This window comes from Hippopotamus amphibius, chromosome 2 (genome assembly GCF_030028045.1).
Source record: "Hippopotamus amphibius kiboko isolate mHipAmp2 chromosome 2, mHipAmp2.hap2, whole genome shotgun sequence".
NCBI lineage: Eukaryota > Metazoa > Chordata > Mammalia > Artiodactyla > Hippopotamidae > Hippopotamus > Hippopotamus amphibius.
Window position 1 is genome coordinate 22,142,766 of NC_080187.1, and position 15,505 is coordinate 22,158,270.

The following is a 15,505-nucleotide window of genomic DNA, read 5'->3' on the forward strand; positions in this document are numbered from 1 at the left end:
ATAATGGGAGGGTAAAGAAACTGAGTTAAATCCTCAACATTTATAACTGTAGCTATTTTCTGAAGTTGATAAATCAAGGGAAAAAAATCAAGAAACACAAGTATAAACAGTTTGTTTAGAATTTTGGAAGAACTGAAAATAGGCTCAAAAGCAGTTTCCTTTGAAGAGTGGGATTACGAGGTGATGAGAGCTGAGTGGAGACTGTTCTTGTTCAGCAAATTTTATGGATTGCTGTGTACACGAGTAACTTTGACAAAAATGAAGAACGTTGGAAAACGCAATAAAGTTGTTTTTGTCTAAGAAAGCAACCCTACAGTTTTAAGGCAGTACTGAAGAATCAGCCTGATATGTGGATCATAACTGAAGTTAATAAACCACTTAAGATGCATCAATCATTAAGTCAGATTCACTGTTCCCTGATCACTGTCCTGATCACTGTTTTCACCTAAACTAAAGCTTAAAATCACCTTGTAGCCACAGAAGCATAACTCATCATTTTTGCCATGTTTTATAAATACTTCTTCTGGGTCTAATATACCTTTGGGAACACAAACCATTAGTTGCATAAATGAGATCTAGGCTGAAACAGAAGTTACTGCTGGGCCTGAACTACAGTGGATCACCTGCATACTGCCCATTCCTGCTGCGACCCAAGATGGTCAAGCAGCTCAATCTGTGAGGAGCAGGAGGAATCTGCTGCTTCTCAGAGGAAAAGAGAAACAGGAATGATGTCTGAAGCTAACTAAGACTGTGGTACTCTGACATTGACTTGTTTGCCCACGGGTTGTACATTATATCAGCTCTTCAGACCACAAGGAATGAATACCAAGGCTAGATAATCAAGGTCAATGCCTCCTCAATTCTGAACTGGCGCCTGGCTTCCTAGCAGTCTCAGTCAAATCCAAATTCATTGAAGAGAATTTTATTCTGAGGTTTATAGCAATTTGCTTGTCTGTTGTATTTGGGTGCGTTTTGCCTATCTGAAGGTTTCAATTATATGTATGTGAACGTTAAGTACACAAAAATAACAGTTTTTACTTCACTGGTATACTACAAAAAATGCTTCTATTTTAAAGAAATAAAAAGTTGACTGGGAAGATTTTCTTGTAAATTACTAAGACAAATGAAACTTAAAAAGTAAGTGCAAGCATTGGAAAAAAGCTGATGAAACTGATTAACTTCTCAGAAAATCATGCATTTGTAAAAAAGAGAGCAATTAGCTTGATTTTCTACTTTTCCCTTTCAGAAAACTAGTAAACAATTACATTTTTAATTCTTAAAGACAGATCACTAGTCTGCAAAAATAAGCAATATTACAATTTTAATTTAACTAGACTCATGTTATTTTTAGATATGTAGAAAGTGTCTTGAATAAATTATGATGTGGAATAGGTTGCCTGTAGCCTCTGTACTTCTAATTTTCAGCTAAGAAAGACTTGCCTTTCATTTATCATAGTGGCTTAATTGTTCACTTAACCATGTTTAGCCATATATCATCCTAGTCTTCATAAATGTTATCTAAAGGCAACTAATTTAGTCTTACGAGACCACTCACAGTTTAACAGCATCTTCATTCAGGAAATATTTTAACAGTTTTTTTTTAAAATTGGGAATGTTTTGATAGCGCAAGAGTTAACGTGTCTCTCCCCCATTTAGAGTGCAGGCTGTATAAGAGCAAGAACCACGTTTTTGCCTTTCTTGTTGGGTATCTGCAGTACCCAACCTGAACTTGGCACTTGGTAAGCTTCCAATGGATATGTGTTGAATAAATGGTCATGGCATGTTTCAGAACTCTTAATGGTTGTTTCATCCTATACACAGAGAATTAAGACTACACTGTACATATTTGGGTCCTGAAGACCTTTCAGTATTACCTAAAACAGTGCTGTGCCTTTGGACAGAGAATACGAGGGTGGCAACAGAGATCCCAAGGGGCCAAATATCAAATCTAATTTCCAAATCATCTAACTCCATCTCCTCCTCTCCAATGCCTTTACTGTTGCCTCATTTGAGCATTTACTGCCATCTCCCATTTGGATTACTACAATTATTAGCCTATAAAACAGTTCTCAGTCTCAGTCTCTACTTCCCCACTGCTATCAGTGTGATCGTCTAAGACGATGAACTGTGTCCCTCACAAACTGTGTCCCACGTGAGTTTGTGACATCACGTGAAAAGCCCTTCACAGGTGACTCCAGCTCATCTTTCCAAAAGCAACTCTCCTGACCCCTATGAAATCTACTCTCACACCACACTCAAATCTTTGCTTCCCTGCACATGGTCATGCCTTAATTTAATGTCTTTGCTCATGTTGTCCCATCTACTTGAAATACTCTTTCCTGTGTCCCAAAAGGCCGGTCAACCGCTGCTCATATGTTCCACGGCATTCTATATACCTCCTTCTACACACCTGGAGTTGGAGTTGTTCGTTTGCCTCCTTTTCTACACGACAATATTTATGGGGTCAGGGAATTTGCCATTCATCTTTGTATTTTCACTAGTCCTGTCATATGGTTGATCTTAAAATAAATGTTTGATAAACTGAAGTGCAAGTGACTTGTCCAGATGCTTAGTAGAAAAAGAAACTTAGACACAAGTTTCTGTTTCTGATAAAGTGAATCCTTCTATTCAATCCTAGGCCCTTTTAAAAATGATTCTCAAAAAAAAGTAATCTCTTTAGGATATACTCTAGCAGCCTTAACTTTGGAAAAGTGATACACATGACCTAAAAATGAAAGAAAGGGAAAGAGAAGCAATTGGTGGTGTAGTCTATTCCTACACCAAGATAAGCAGAGGTAGGGACCAGGATGCAAAGCACCAACCCCTTCTCTCTTAGTTAACAAGCAAGAGACCACGCTTCTGCCCTTGGAACTCCAAGCAAATCATCTAGTTTCTTTGTTCCTCATTTCCTGTCAGTAAAATAAAGGAAACAACCTCTTCTTCATGGAACTCAAGTTGTGTTGGTCCTGGAAATGAAAGTGCTATATATAGTTAACAGAGGACATTTTGCTTTTGTGGCTTTTATTTATTCCAACAGAAAAACTTAAAAAAAAAATTTGCCCATGACAACACTGCATCATAAACATAAGGAGGAAAGCCATAGCGAAATCTGTGACGATAATTCTCAAATTCTTTGTCCACAAACAAGTATACTGGGAGATAATGGTAGTAAAGTTTGCCTTCTTACCAAAAAACCCTCTATATTCAGTAAAAACAACAACATCATTATGCTTTCATCTCATAAATATTCCACAATCAACTTTATTTACGCTTCATGATCTATATTTAAAAAATAATAACGGACTTCCCTAGTGGCTCAGTGGTTAAGAATTTGCCTGCCAATGCAGGGGACTCTGGTTCGATCCCTGATCTGGGAAGATCCCATATGCTGCAGAGCAACTAAGCCCGTGCACCACAACTACTGAGCCTGCGCTCTACAGCCTGCAAGACAAAACTATTGAGCCCACTTGCCACAACTATTGAAGCCCGTGTGCCTAGAGACCATGCTCCACAATGAGAAGCCACTGCAATGAGAAGCCCCCACACAGCAACGAGTAGTAGCCCCCCTCACTGCAACTAGAGAAAGCCTGTGCAGCAACGAAGACCCAACACAGCAAATAAATAAATAAATTTAAAAAAAAATCATGCTTATAAACATACAGAAAAGTATGCAGAATACTAAATTATGCTTACCACGAACTAGAGGGCTTTGTACGGATTAATTTAATCCTTATATCAACCCTAGAGAATAGATACATTATTTTCCTCATTTCACAGATGATAAAGCTAAGCCACAGAGAGGTTAAGTGACTTGCCAAAGTCACCCAGAAAACGAGTGGCAGAGCTGGGATTTGAATCCAGGCAGCTGTGTGCCCAGATTTTCACAATTAAGCACTGTGCTCATATTGCTTCTTGTATAACACAAACTCATGTTCCTAACAGATTTAATAAATGTTAATAATGTCATATGTGTTCCATGGTTTTAAAAGAAAATATCACATAAAGAAGATGTGGTACACATATGCAATAGAATAATCAGCCATAAAAAGGAATGAAATTGTGCCATTTGCAGAGATGTGGATGGACCTAGAGACTGTCATACAGTGAAGTAAGTCAGAAAAACAAATATTGTATAATATCACTTATATGTGGAATCTAGAAAATGGCACAGATGAACTTATTTGCAAAACAGAAACAGAGACACAGATGTAGAGGACAAACGTATGAATATCAAGGTGGGGGGGTGGGGTGGGGGAGTGGGATGAATTAGGAGATTGGGATTGATATACATACACTACTACGCATAAAACAGATGACTAATGAGAACCTACTGTATAGCACAGGGAACTCTACTCAGTGCTCTGTGGTGACCAAAATGGGAAGGAAATCCAAAAAAGAGGGGATGTACGTACATGTATAACTGATTCACTTGGCTCTACAGCAGAAACTAACACAACATTGTCAAGCAACTATACTCCAATAAAAATTGCAAAAAAAAAAAAAGTATCACAGATACAGTTCAAGTTTCCTACGCACCCATTCTCATGCCCCCTCTTTCCCAAAGGAAACCATTATCATGTACTGATGTAGCTTCTTCCAGCCCATGTTTCATAATCAATTACATGTGGTACGTGAGAGTGCAACATACAACAATACATAGTAATGACTGTTTTTTAGGTATGGTACTCTAAATGTTATTCAGCAACTACGTTTTCAAGATTTAACTATATTAGTTAATGCAGATCTGGCTGATGCATATGTTCCATTGAAAATTATATCACAATTTATCTACTGACAGACACAGGTTGTTAACTGATTGTTTTCCTTGTTATCACAAAGAAAGTTGCAATGTACACCCGTGCACACTTCTCCTTTAATACATAAGGAAGTTTCTCTAGGACAGATGCCTAGAAACTGAACTCCAAGGTTGTATGATATGTACATCTTTAACTTTATTAGATACTATAAACTGCTTTCCAAAGTGGTTGCACCAATTTATATACCCACCAGCACGTCCCCCATACTTTCAACAACGTTTGTAGCAGTTTAAAATTAATAATTTTTGCCTTTCTGATCGTATCTTATTGTTTTAATTCACATTCCCCTGATTACCAGTAAGGTTGAACATTTTTCATACATTTATTAACTATATGTGTTTCCTCTTATTAGAAGTGCCTCTTCGGGACTTCCCTGGTGGCACAGTGGATAAGACTCCGGGCTCCCAATGCAGGGTGTCCAGGTTTGATCCCTGGTCAGGGAACTAGGTCCCACATGCATGCCACAACTAAGAGTTCACATGCTGCAAGTAAAAAGATCCTGCATACTGCAACAAAGATCCTGCATGTAGCAACTAAGACCCAGCGCAGCCTAAATAAATAAATATTTTTTTAAACGACATTAAAAAAAATAAAAAAATAAAAGGGGTTCTCCCTCTCACACTGTTGGTGGGAATGTAAGTTGGTGCAACCACTATGGAAAACAGTATGGAGGTTCCTCAGAAAACTAAAAATAGAATTATCATATGATCCAGCAATCCCACTCCTGGGAATATATCCAGACAAAACTATAATTCAAAAAGATACATGCACTCCTACGTTCATAGCAGCATTATTCACAATGGCCAAAACATGGAAACAAGCTAAATGTCTATTGATGGATGAATGGATAAAGAAGATGTGGTACATATATCCAATGGAATACTACTCAGCCATAAAAAAGAACAAAATAAAGCCATCTGCATCAACATGGATGTAACTAGAGATTATCATACTAAGTGAAGTAAATCAGAAAGAGAAAGACAAATATCATATGATATCACTTACATGTGGAATCTAAAATATGGCACAAAGGAACCTATCTACAAAACAGAAACAGACTCACAGACATAGAGGACACTCTTGTGGTTGCCAACAGGGAAGGGGAGAGGGAAAGAGATGGACTGAGAGTTTGGGGTTGGTAGGTGCAAACTATTACATTTAGAATGGCTAAACAACAAGGTCCTAATGGATAGCACAAGGAACCATATTCAATATCCTATGATAAAACATGATGGAAAGGAATATAAAAAAAAGAATGTATATATGTGTATAACTGAGTCACTTTGCTGTACAGCAGAGATTGAACACTGTAAATCAACCACACTTCAAAAAAAAGGGGGGGTGTTCTTACACAAAATCATAAAGGAAGCTGTGTGTATGTATGTATATTTAAGAAATATACACATAAAAACCCAACTCATGATGCAATAAAAATTTAAATTTATGACAAATGCCCCAAATTTACATAAAAATCTCAAAAATTAATGGAATCTAAACCACTGGGAGACAGTCAATAATTCCTCTAATAATTTATGTCCTCTTTACTCATGACTGTTTGCCAAGATTTGAGCTGAGCACTATAATAGGGCTGACATGAAAATTAATAATTTTATCCACACATTGTTAACATTTTATAACTTTGTGAGTTTAGTTTTGAACAGAAATAAGAATGGTTTTCCAATGGGGAAATTGAAATTTTTTTTTTTTTTTGGGGGGCCACACTGTACAGCTTGTGGGATCCTAGTTCCCCGACCAAGGATTGAACCCAGGGCCACGGCAGTGAAAGCACCGAGTCCTAACCACTGGACAGCCAGGGAACTCCCAGGAAACAGAATTTAAATGGCATCACTAAAGCTTAACAAAATGGAACAATTTCTCTTTGTTTCCTGGCTGACTCAATAGTCATTTGTCAAATTATTTATTTTAAAAATATTATTCAAAGATATGCAGTATTTCTACAGTGATTTGATAAAGACTTACGCTTACGTAACATCCATTTAAAAAGTACCTGATATTGCTTTCAGCTAGTTCTTTCAGGATCTTTCTTCTTTGCTTAGTCCTAAGTATGCTTTACATATTAAGTGCTTAAGGTCCATCTATACATATTCATTCACATACATTTGGATGTGCTGGATTCTAAATTTCTTAAAATATCTATGTTGAAATTAAATGTATTCTACTATAAATAAATATGCAAAAACAAACAAATAAATAAAACTTTTGGAGCACAGAGCCTAGTTCAGGCTCTACAGAACAAAGGTAAACTATAAGTTAACTTTATATATCTCTCATAAAAGAAAATTAGATCTTTATTTGTCTCACTGATGTTTCCAATCCAAGTAGTGTTTCTCTAAAGCTAATAATATCTTAGCAATATAATATCCTTCCACAATGAATGAGAACATCAGATCATTCCTTAGGAAATTCCTATTACAGTTAGTTCGAGACTCAATGTCTCATTTACTATACGTATACTAGTGAACTAACATTCACTAGGCAGATGTAAGGAAATGCTGCAACTTGCTTTTACAGGGGTAAATTATTAGAAGGATATACAACACAAACAACAGCTTTACTAAGCTGTTACGTTATACTGGATCACTGTGTAAAATACATTCCTGAATACTACCCTCAAATTTTGTCTAATGATGTGAATATTAGCCAAAGACCATGTTGTGATTAAGTGACTGAAGTAAAACTAGAAAGGAAGGAAGGAAGCAGGAACAACAGCCCAGGGAATGGAAGAAAATATTTATGAATTGTACATTTAATAAGAGACTTTCAACCAGAATCTATAAGGAATTCTTTCAACTCAACCAATAAAACGACAACAAAACTAGAAAATTAGCAAAGGATCTGAATGGATTTTTCTCCGGATATACAAATGGCCAATAAGCACATTAAAAAAAAAAAAGTCATTATGGTAATGCAAAATAAAATTACAACAAAATACTACATCACACACCCAGCAGGATAATCTTTTTTGATGGAAAATAGCAAGTGCTGGTAAGCATATGGAAAAATAGAAGTCTTTTAAAATTGTTGGTGAGACTGTAAAATGGCGAAGCTGCTTTGGAACACAGTTTGGCAGGTCCTCAAACATAGAGTTACCATATGACCCAGTGATTCCACTTCTAGGTAGTTGCCCAAGCGAAATGAAAATAACATGTCTATACAAAAACTTGCATATAAATGATATTGGCAGCATTATTTACCATGGCTAAAAAATGGAAATAACCTAAGTGTCCATCAGCTGATAAATGAAAAACAAAACACGGTCTATTCATACAATGAAATATTATTTTACAATAAAAAGGAAAATAATGCTGATAGACACTACCACATAGATTAACTTTAAACAAAATTATGCTAAGTACAAGAAAGCTGTCACAAAAGGCCACAAAATAAGAGTCCATTTATATGAAATGTGCACAACAGACACATCCATAGAGACAGAAAGTAGATTAGTGGTTGACAGGGGCTGGGGGAGGGAAAGAATGACTGCTAATGGGTGTGGAGTTTCTTTCTGGGGTGATGAAAATATTTTGAGATTAGATTGTGGTAATGGTTTGCACAATTCTGTGAATATACCAAAAAACACTTAACTGTATACTTTAAAAGAGTTAATTTTGTGGTACATGAATTATATCTCAATAATGCTTTTAAAAAGAAAGAAAAATAAACAGAAAACCATAATTTTGAATCAGGATATGAATATTTTCATTGTATATTTTATTAATAATGCTATGGCTGTGTTTGGAAGTCATAAATTGAAGATTTCCTTTTGGAATCTTAAGGCTGACACTAAAATCGGGAAGCATGTTTACAAAGTAACGTAACTTCAGGAAGTTAGAGGTCAAAGTGCAGGTACCTCAGGCTTCTAGAAGCTTTTCCCAAAATACATGACTTTATGAGAAGGACTAAAATGCAACCAAAATGTGCTACGAATTTCTGCTTTCTGTATAGTACTCTGCATGTCTGTTCATCCTTTCCATGTTTCTGCTTCTGGCCTGTCAGATTTGAATCATGAACCAAACAGTATGACACTCAAACCCCCTTTAATATAATAATAGTCCAGATTAAATAAATACTGAATGTTAGAATTACAGAACATTTCAAACGTTAGAATTACAGATGGGCATCATATAATTGTTTCCCTCTCCTCTCAATCCATTCCAGTTAGATTCATATATTCCAGAAATGCAAGTTATCTGATTATTACAAACTTTGAGAGAAAAGATAAAATACTTCTTCCAGACATATCTGTTGCTTTTTAAAAAAAATAAACTTGTTTTAAACTGCCACACCAACTAATGAATAAAGTGCTAAATTGGTTCAAATAAATAATATTGAAAAAAACATGAGGTGTATTTTCATTGTATGCCTAAACCAACATCATTTTGGCTTCAACACAGTAACCAAATACCTTGATACTCACAGGAGAGCATTAAAAAATAAAAACTTTCAAAAACAACTTTACTATAGAAAAATTCAGCTTAAGATCAGATACAAACCTTAAATCTAGTCATGTAATATCAACAGCACAATCCTACAGCTGTCCTCTCAGCCCTGAGGTACATCGACTGGATAGATGGCCTTATTTCAGATGAATTTCCTTTACTGTATCACCTGGATGTATAGACTTTCATTATTTCTATCTTTCTGAGAATAATAAAGGCCCAAATTCTAGCAAATAGAGCCAATGGTTTTAGGAGTGCTGATGGCGCAGAATTCTCTGCTGTACGTGAACGAGGGACTCTGTCACCTCACGTGCCATACCTGGTATGCACTGTGCCGTGGCCTCAGTGGTTATGGTTAGAGCGACTGGGGGCTGCTGCTGACTGGAGCTCACTTCTGGCTCTGTGTTAACTGAGGGAGAAAGGGCCACCTCACAGGAGGAGACCTGGCTGGGCAGATGGGACAGGAACTCTTCAGAAGCAACTTGCTCATCCTGTCCAGGCAGCTGCAGGGCAGACAAAGGGATGCTGATCTGTTTGTTAGGATGGGATGTGCTCACAGGCATCTGCATGGCCACCTGCTGGCTGGTGCCATGGGCACCAGTGGGTCCTCTGTTTGGTGAAGCCAGAGACACCCTGGCAGTCTTCTGGACAATTGGTCTGGACATCACAGAGGGCGATGCAGACACACCATGTGCATCTAGCTCTGTGCTGATGGCAGATGTTACATGGGGAATCAGTTTAGCAGACCCTATACAGGAGGGACCAGCGTGAGTCTGAGGCTTGGGTTTTGCCATCTGCGTCAACGACAGGGCTGGTCCATCTACCCCTCCGGTCAGCTCTGCATTCGCCACAATATAATAATCTTCAGGAATCTCTTGTTTGATTTTCTTAATGATGACATCACTGCTGCATTCATCAATCATTTGAGCTTGGGAGCTCGAATGGAGAGAGGATGCAACTATTCCAGGCCTTTTTCGAGCAATGCTTTGAGGCCTCTGGGTTTGGGGTTCAAAGTCACTATCTTCATCTGTAACAGAAGACTCACAAACCATGTCAAACAGAGTGTTTTCATCTTCGTACTCTTCAACAGCTTCATCCAGTTCGGAGGGCTCACTGCAGTAAGAGAAGTCATAAGAGTCTCTGGTCCGATTACAGTCTAGCTTTGCTTTCACTGGTCTCCCAGGGTACCTTTCAACGGGGCTAGTTTGTGTCTCAGAGGGCACTCCAATTATACTGGGACTATCAGAGTTAAAACTTCTGTTATCCTGGAAACAGACCCTTTCTTGGGAGCCAGCTCTGCAAGTAGCTGTCAGTGGCCAGTGATAAGCATGGCCCGCACTACAGCCCCACATTGCTGTCAGGTTCCCATGGGAACCTTCTGAAAGCAAATGTTTCAGGTTTGGAATGAGGCTGCAAATAGTCCCATGGCTGTGGGCCCAGCTGACCAATTTGGACAGATTCTCAGATGAGGTATGAAGGCAATCCTCCATGTTACAGGATCAGCAGTGTCTTTCCTAAAGGGAAATAATCAAAATAAGAAGCCATTATTACCCAAAATATTCCCATATCTCAATCACTTCAATTTCCTTAAACTATGATTCATGTGGCATAAAAAAATGTACTTCAAAACTGTATCTAATATCACTGCATATGGGCAGGGACTGGAAGAGAATACAGGAAAAAAGTAGAAACAGTTGATGGTTTATGGCTGTGGGATTTGAGGAATTTTTGTTAATTTCTTTTATTGTTATAATGTCTACATAAGAAAGAAAAGAGTAAAAGAAAAAAAAAGAGCAATAAAAAAGAAGTGAGCTTTCTCATAGTACATTTTATTTCCAAAGTCACAAAGAGAGAGGTTCAGTCAGCCCTGTAACAATAAAATGTGTATTATTTGTCTAACCAGGAGGATGAACTTCCAACTTTACCTTCTGCCACCATAAACTTCATTACTAGAGGCAGAGCCAACAAAGGCTTAGATCCATTCTAGAATGGATGTCAGAGAAGGGAAGTCTGGTTGCTTTCTGCCAGGAACCAGAAAACAAATGACGGTACTGGAAGTACTGGAAGGAGAGAATGAAGGGCTAAATTTGGGAAGTGAGGAAGAAAAATCTTTAACAGCGGAGGGAAAACAGGCTGGGAGGAGAGCCACTAGAGGCCCCTGCTGGGGTCAGGGGCACAGGCAGGCTGCAGACCAGAGCAAAGATGGGTAGGCTGGGTGCCAGCACCCTAACCAAATCTTAGGAGCAGGCTTCCCACCTCCCTGCTGTCTGAAATTCCCGAAATTTAGAGGTAAAAAATACGTGTCTGGTATGTTTTACCACCTGAGGTTCCTATACACCCAAGTTGATATATAGCCAACTATCAAATAGGAACAAATCATTATTGGGTATTGGTCAAAAAGTACTTGTTATGAGTCCTTGACTAGGTAAGAGTGAGGACAACATGATGGGCTAAAAAAAGTGAAAAGAGGCACGTGGAGTCCACAAGTGATTAAAAAGTTCTCATAAGGCTCTGCCAAAAGGGAGACCCTGGGAAGAGCAAGGATCTCGACGTGTGTTTCCTGGTCATCTGCAGCTGCGGGTGACAAGAGGTACCTGGCTGGAAGTGGGCTCTGCACTAAGATGCCACGGTCCAACTGCAATGTCATGTGACCATGCAAAAGGGCGCATCTGAGCCTCCATTCTCTGCCCTGCCTCCATGGCGCACCATCAGTAGAGTTTGGTAAATTCAAATGCTTTAACATGTTTCATGACATGTGTGATACGGCCTCTGTGATACGGCCATGGCCACAGTCAACCTCCCATGCCTCTTTTCTACTGTTATGGCCTTTTCACATATTTCCTGTGGTCTCCTTCTCTCTAAACAGTTTCACACCCACTAGGCCTCTAAAAACTCATTCTTTGGTTTGATATGTAGCCTTCCTCTTTCTTCACCTGGAAAATGCCTTCAAGATTGACCCTGGGCAACAAATAACACACAAGGGAACTCCCATCAGGTTAACAGCTGGTTTCTCAGCAGAAACTCTGCAAGCCAGAAGGGAGTGGCACGGGCTTCCTAGGTGGCGCAGTGGTTAAGAATCCGCCTGCCAATGTAGAGGTCATGGGTTCGATCCCAGCTCCAGGAAGATCCCACATGCCGCGGAGCAACTAAGCCCGTGCGCCAAAAAAGAAAAAAAAAAAAAAAAAAAAAAGAAGGGAGTGGCACGATATATTTCAAGTGATGAAAGGGAAGAACCTACAACCAAGAATACTCTACCCAGCAAGGATCTCATTCAGATTCGATGGAGAAATCAAAAGCTTTACAGACAAGCAACAGCTAAGAGAATTCAGTACCACCAAACCAGCCCTACAACAAATGCTAAAGGAACTTCCCTAAGCAGGAAACATAAGAGAAGAAAAGGACCTACAAAAACAACAACAAAACAATTAAGAAAATAGTAATAGGAACATACATATCAACAATTACCTTGAATGTAAATGGACTAAATGCACCAACCAGAAGACACAGACAAGACCCATATATATGCTGTCTACAAGAGACCCACTTCAGACCTAGGGACACATACAGACTAAAAGTGAGGGGATGGAAAAAGATATTCCATGCAAATGAAAATCAAAAGAAAGCTGGAGTAGCAATACTCACATCAGATAAAATAGACTTTAAAAGAAAAAATGTTACAAGAGACAAGAAAGGACATTACATAAAGATCAAGAGATCAATCCAAGAAGAGGAGATAACAATTATAAATATATATGCACCCGACATAGGAGCACCTCAATACATAAGGCAAATGCTAACAACTATGAAAGAGGAAATGCAAGGCAGAAAGAGACACAGATGTAGAGAACAAACACATGGACACCAAGTGGGGAAAGCGGGGAGGGTTGGGGGGGAATGAACTGGGAGATTGGGACACCAAATTGTACACTCTAAATATATGCTGTTTATTGTCTGTTAACTGTATCTCAATAAAAGTTCTTAAAAAAAAAAAAAAAGATTGACCCTGGGACCACCTTCTGTTGAAGTCTTTCTAGATACTCTTTCAGCCTCAGAGATTTTAGATTCTCTTCCTATACTTCCATTATCTCAAGGAACTTGGCCTCTGCCGTACTGTTATCACTGACGTTCTTATCCATCTCCCAGACCTGACTGAGGATTACCTGAGTACAGGGACTATGATACAATTTTTCATTCATCAATGAGGACCTACTTAGGGATACAGAAGTTAATAAGATATGGTCCTGCTCTTGAGACCTTATAATCTATTGCTGGTGCTGAATAAATGAACGAAGAGTGAAAGTATGAATATATAAATACTGGCAGCACCATCAACACTAACAAATTGAACATATAAGACCCTCAGATAAGAAACATGAAATTTCCTCCTGTGACTTTTATTGTAATCATCCAAGGGATTAGAAGATTTGCTCCCCAATGGTGTAACCAAAACACAGCTGTCTGGTGTATGTAGGAGAGTAATACATGAGCAAGCAGGTTTCATGAAGCACCACAATAAACTGAAAGAACAGGGACTGATGAGGGAGTCAAGAACTTCAAATTTTCATCCTGGAACTCACGTCTATGGCCTCAGACAAGTCACTGATTACCTCTAAGCCTAAAATGACAGGGCTATGATCTTTATTTATTTTCCTTTCATACAACTTTAAAGTAGAAATGCAGATAAAATAGAAAGACTGGGGGTGAAGGGAGTTGATGTTTGTTTGTTTGCTGTCCGCGCCACATGGCTTGCAGGATCTTAGTTCCCCAACCAATGATCGAATCTGTGCCCTGGGCAGTGAAAGCGCAGAGTCCCAACCAGTGGCCCACCAAAGAATATCATGATTTTTTTTTTTTTTCTTTTTGAGCTCTCTTAACATATCTGTTTAGTTGGTGTGGCAGAGACTGCTAATTGCCTACCCAGTATCCATCCTAATTCATTACAGAATCCCAATCTATTGGGGTAGCAATATGCTCACCTAAAACATATTTCCCAGCTTCCTTTGAAATGGGAATGTCATATGACACAGTTCTGGCCAATGATATGTAAATGGAAGTCACTGGGTGGGGATTCTGCAAAAACCCTCTGAAACACAGACTTGTCCGGTTTTTGCCTTTTTCCCTCTGTCCTTCCCTTTCTTCTTGCCTGGAATAAGGACATGATGGCTGGGCCTCCAGAGGCCACCTTAGGAACATGAAATAAGGACTTAAGGATGGGAGCGAATAGCCAGAGGAGCTTGGTGACATCATGACAGCCCTGCATCAGCTCTGAACTGCCTAAGATTCCTTGTTACATAAGGAAAGATAAACCCCTGATCTTGCTCAACCCACAGTTGTTGAAGTATTTGATTACACACAAATGAACTCAACTACACTGATACACAGAAAATAATACATTCACTTCTGGTTTCTGAAACCTTAGAGCAGAATCCTTCATTTTCTTTGCACTATATTCTAGTACAACTGTTTCTCAGATTGGATTCCATAAATACATCTTGGGAGGGCTATAATTTTATGTCCTAATGTTCATAATTGTTTTCCTTTTTATCATAATAAAAATACAATTAATATAAGCATATTATGAATCACCTAAATCTTACGTCCAAGTATTGCCTTGTAATTTCAGCTCCCCTTTGCCTTTGTATCTATACTCATACTGGCGTCCATAATCACCTAAAGTGACATCACTCAACTTCCAATTTGTTGGGAAACCTGTTCATGCTGTATTCCTTTCAGCAGATATAAATACAAAATTACTCTTCTGCATTTACAATTTTCAAATGAAAAGTACTATGATTTGACATTATGAAAATGGCATATGTGATGGGGAAGCAATATACCTCTTTAACTGTCTACAGGCTAATGGGGAAAGAAATAAATGATACATGCTCATAGAAAAAATCATATACATTATGGACAATATTTGAATGAAGACACTATAACAGTTCAAACTGGAAAAAATGTGACAGAATCAAAACAAAAAATTGTATAAGCATGAGGAAGTCAAAAGTACTTATTATTCAGGTAAAAGCTATTATACAGTAGTAAAATAGTACCTTTGCTGAAGACCCACACTCAGAAAAATCATAGTTAAAATAAAAGGCAAAGTGGATAAAACTTTAAATTTTGTTAAAAGCTTATCCACTTAATTCTATAGTAATCACCAACCTTTAAGAATCAACAGGTAGTAATCATGTCACTTTTATTATGTTCTGAAACTCACCAGTAATC

At 38.3% G+C, this 15,505-nt stretch overlaps 1 protein-coding gene across 1 annotated transcript in view; it reads right to left on the reverse strand.

Annotated features, from left to right (window-relative positions):
- The window catches only part of KIAA1958 (KIAA1958 ortholog), a 146,380-nt gene that overhangs the window by 57,041 nt on the left and 73,834 nt on the right, over window positions 1–15,505 (reverse strand). Inside the window, exon 2 of the mRNA XM_057722229.1 lies at window positions 9,597–10,791. Coding sequence (XP_057578212.1) covers window positions 9,597–10,767 — 1,171 coding nt within the window. The 5' untranslated portion in view covers window positions 10,768–10,791. The remainder of the gene's footprint in view (window positions 1–9,596; window positions 10,792–15,505) is intronic.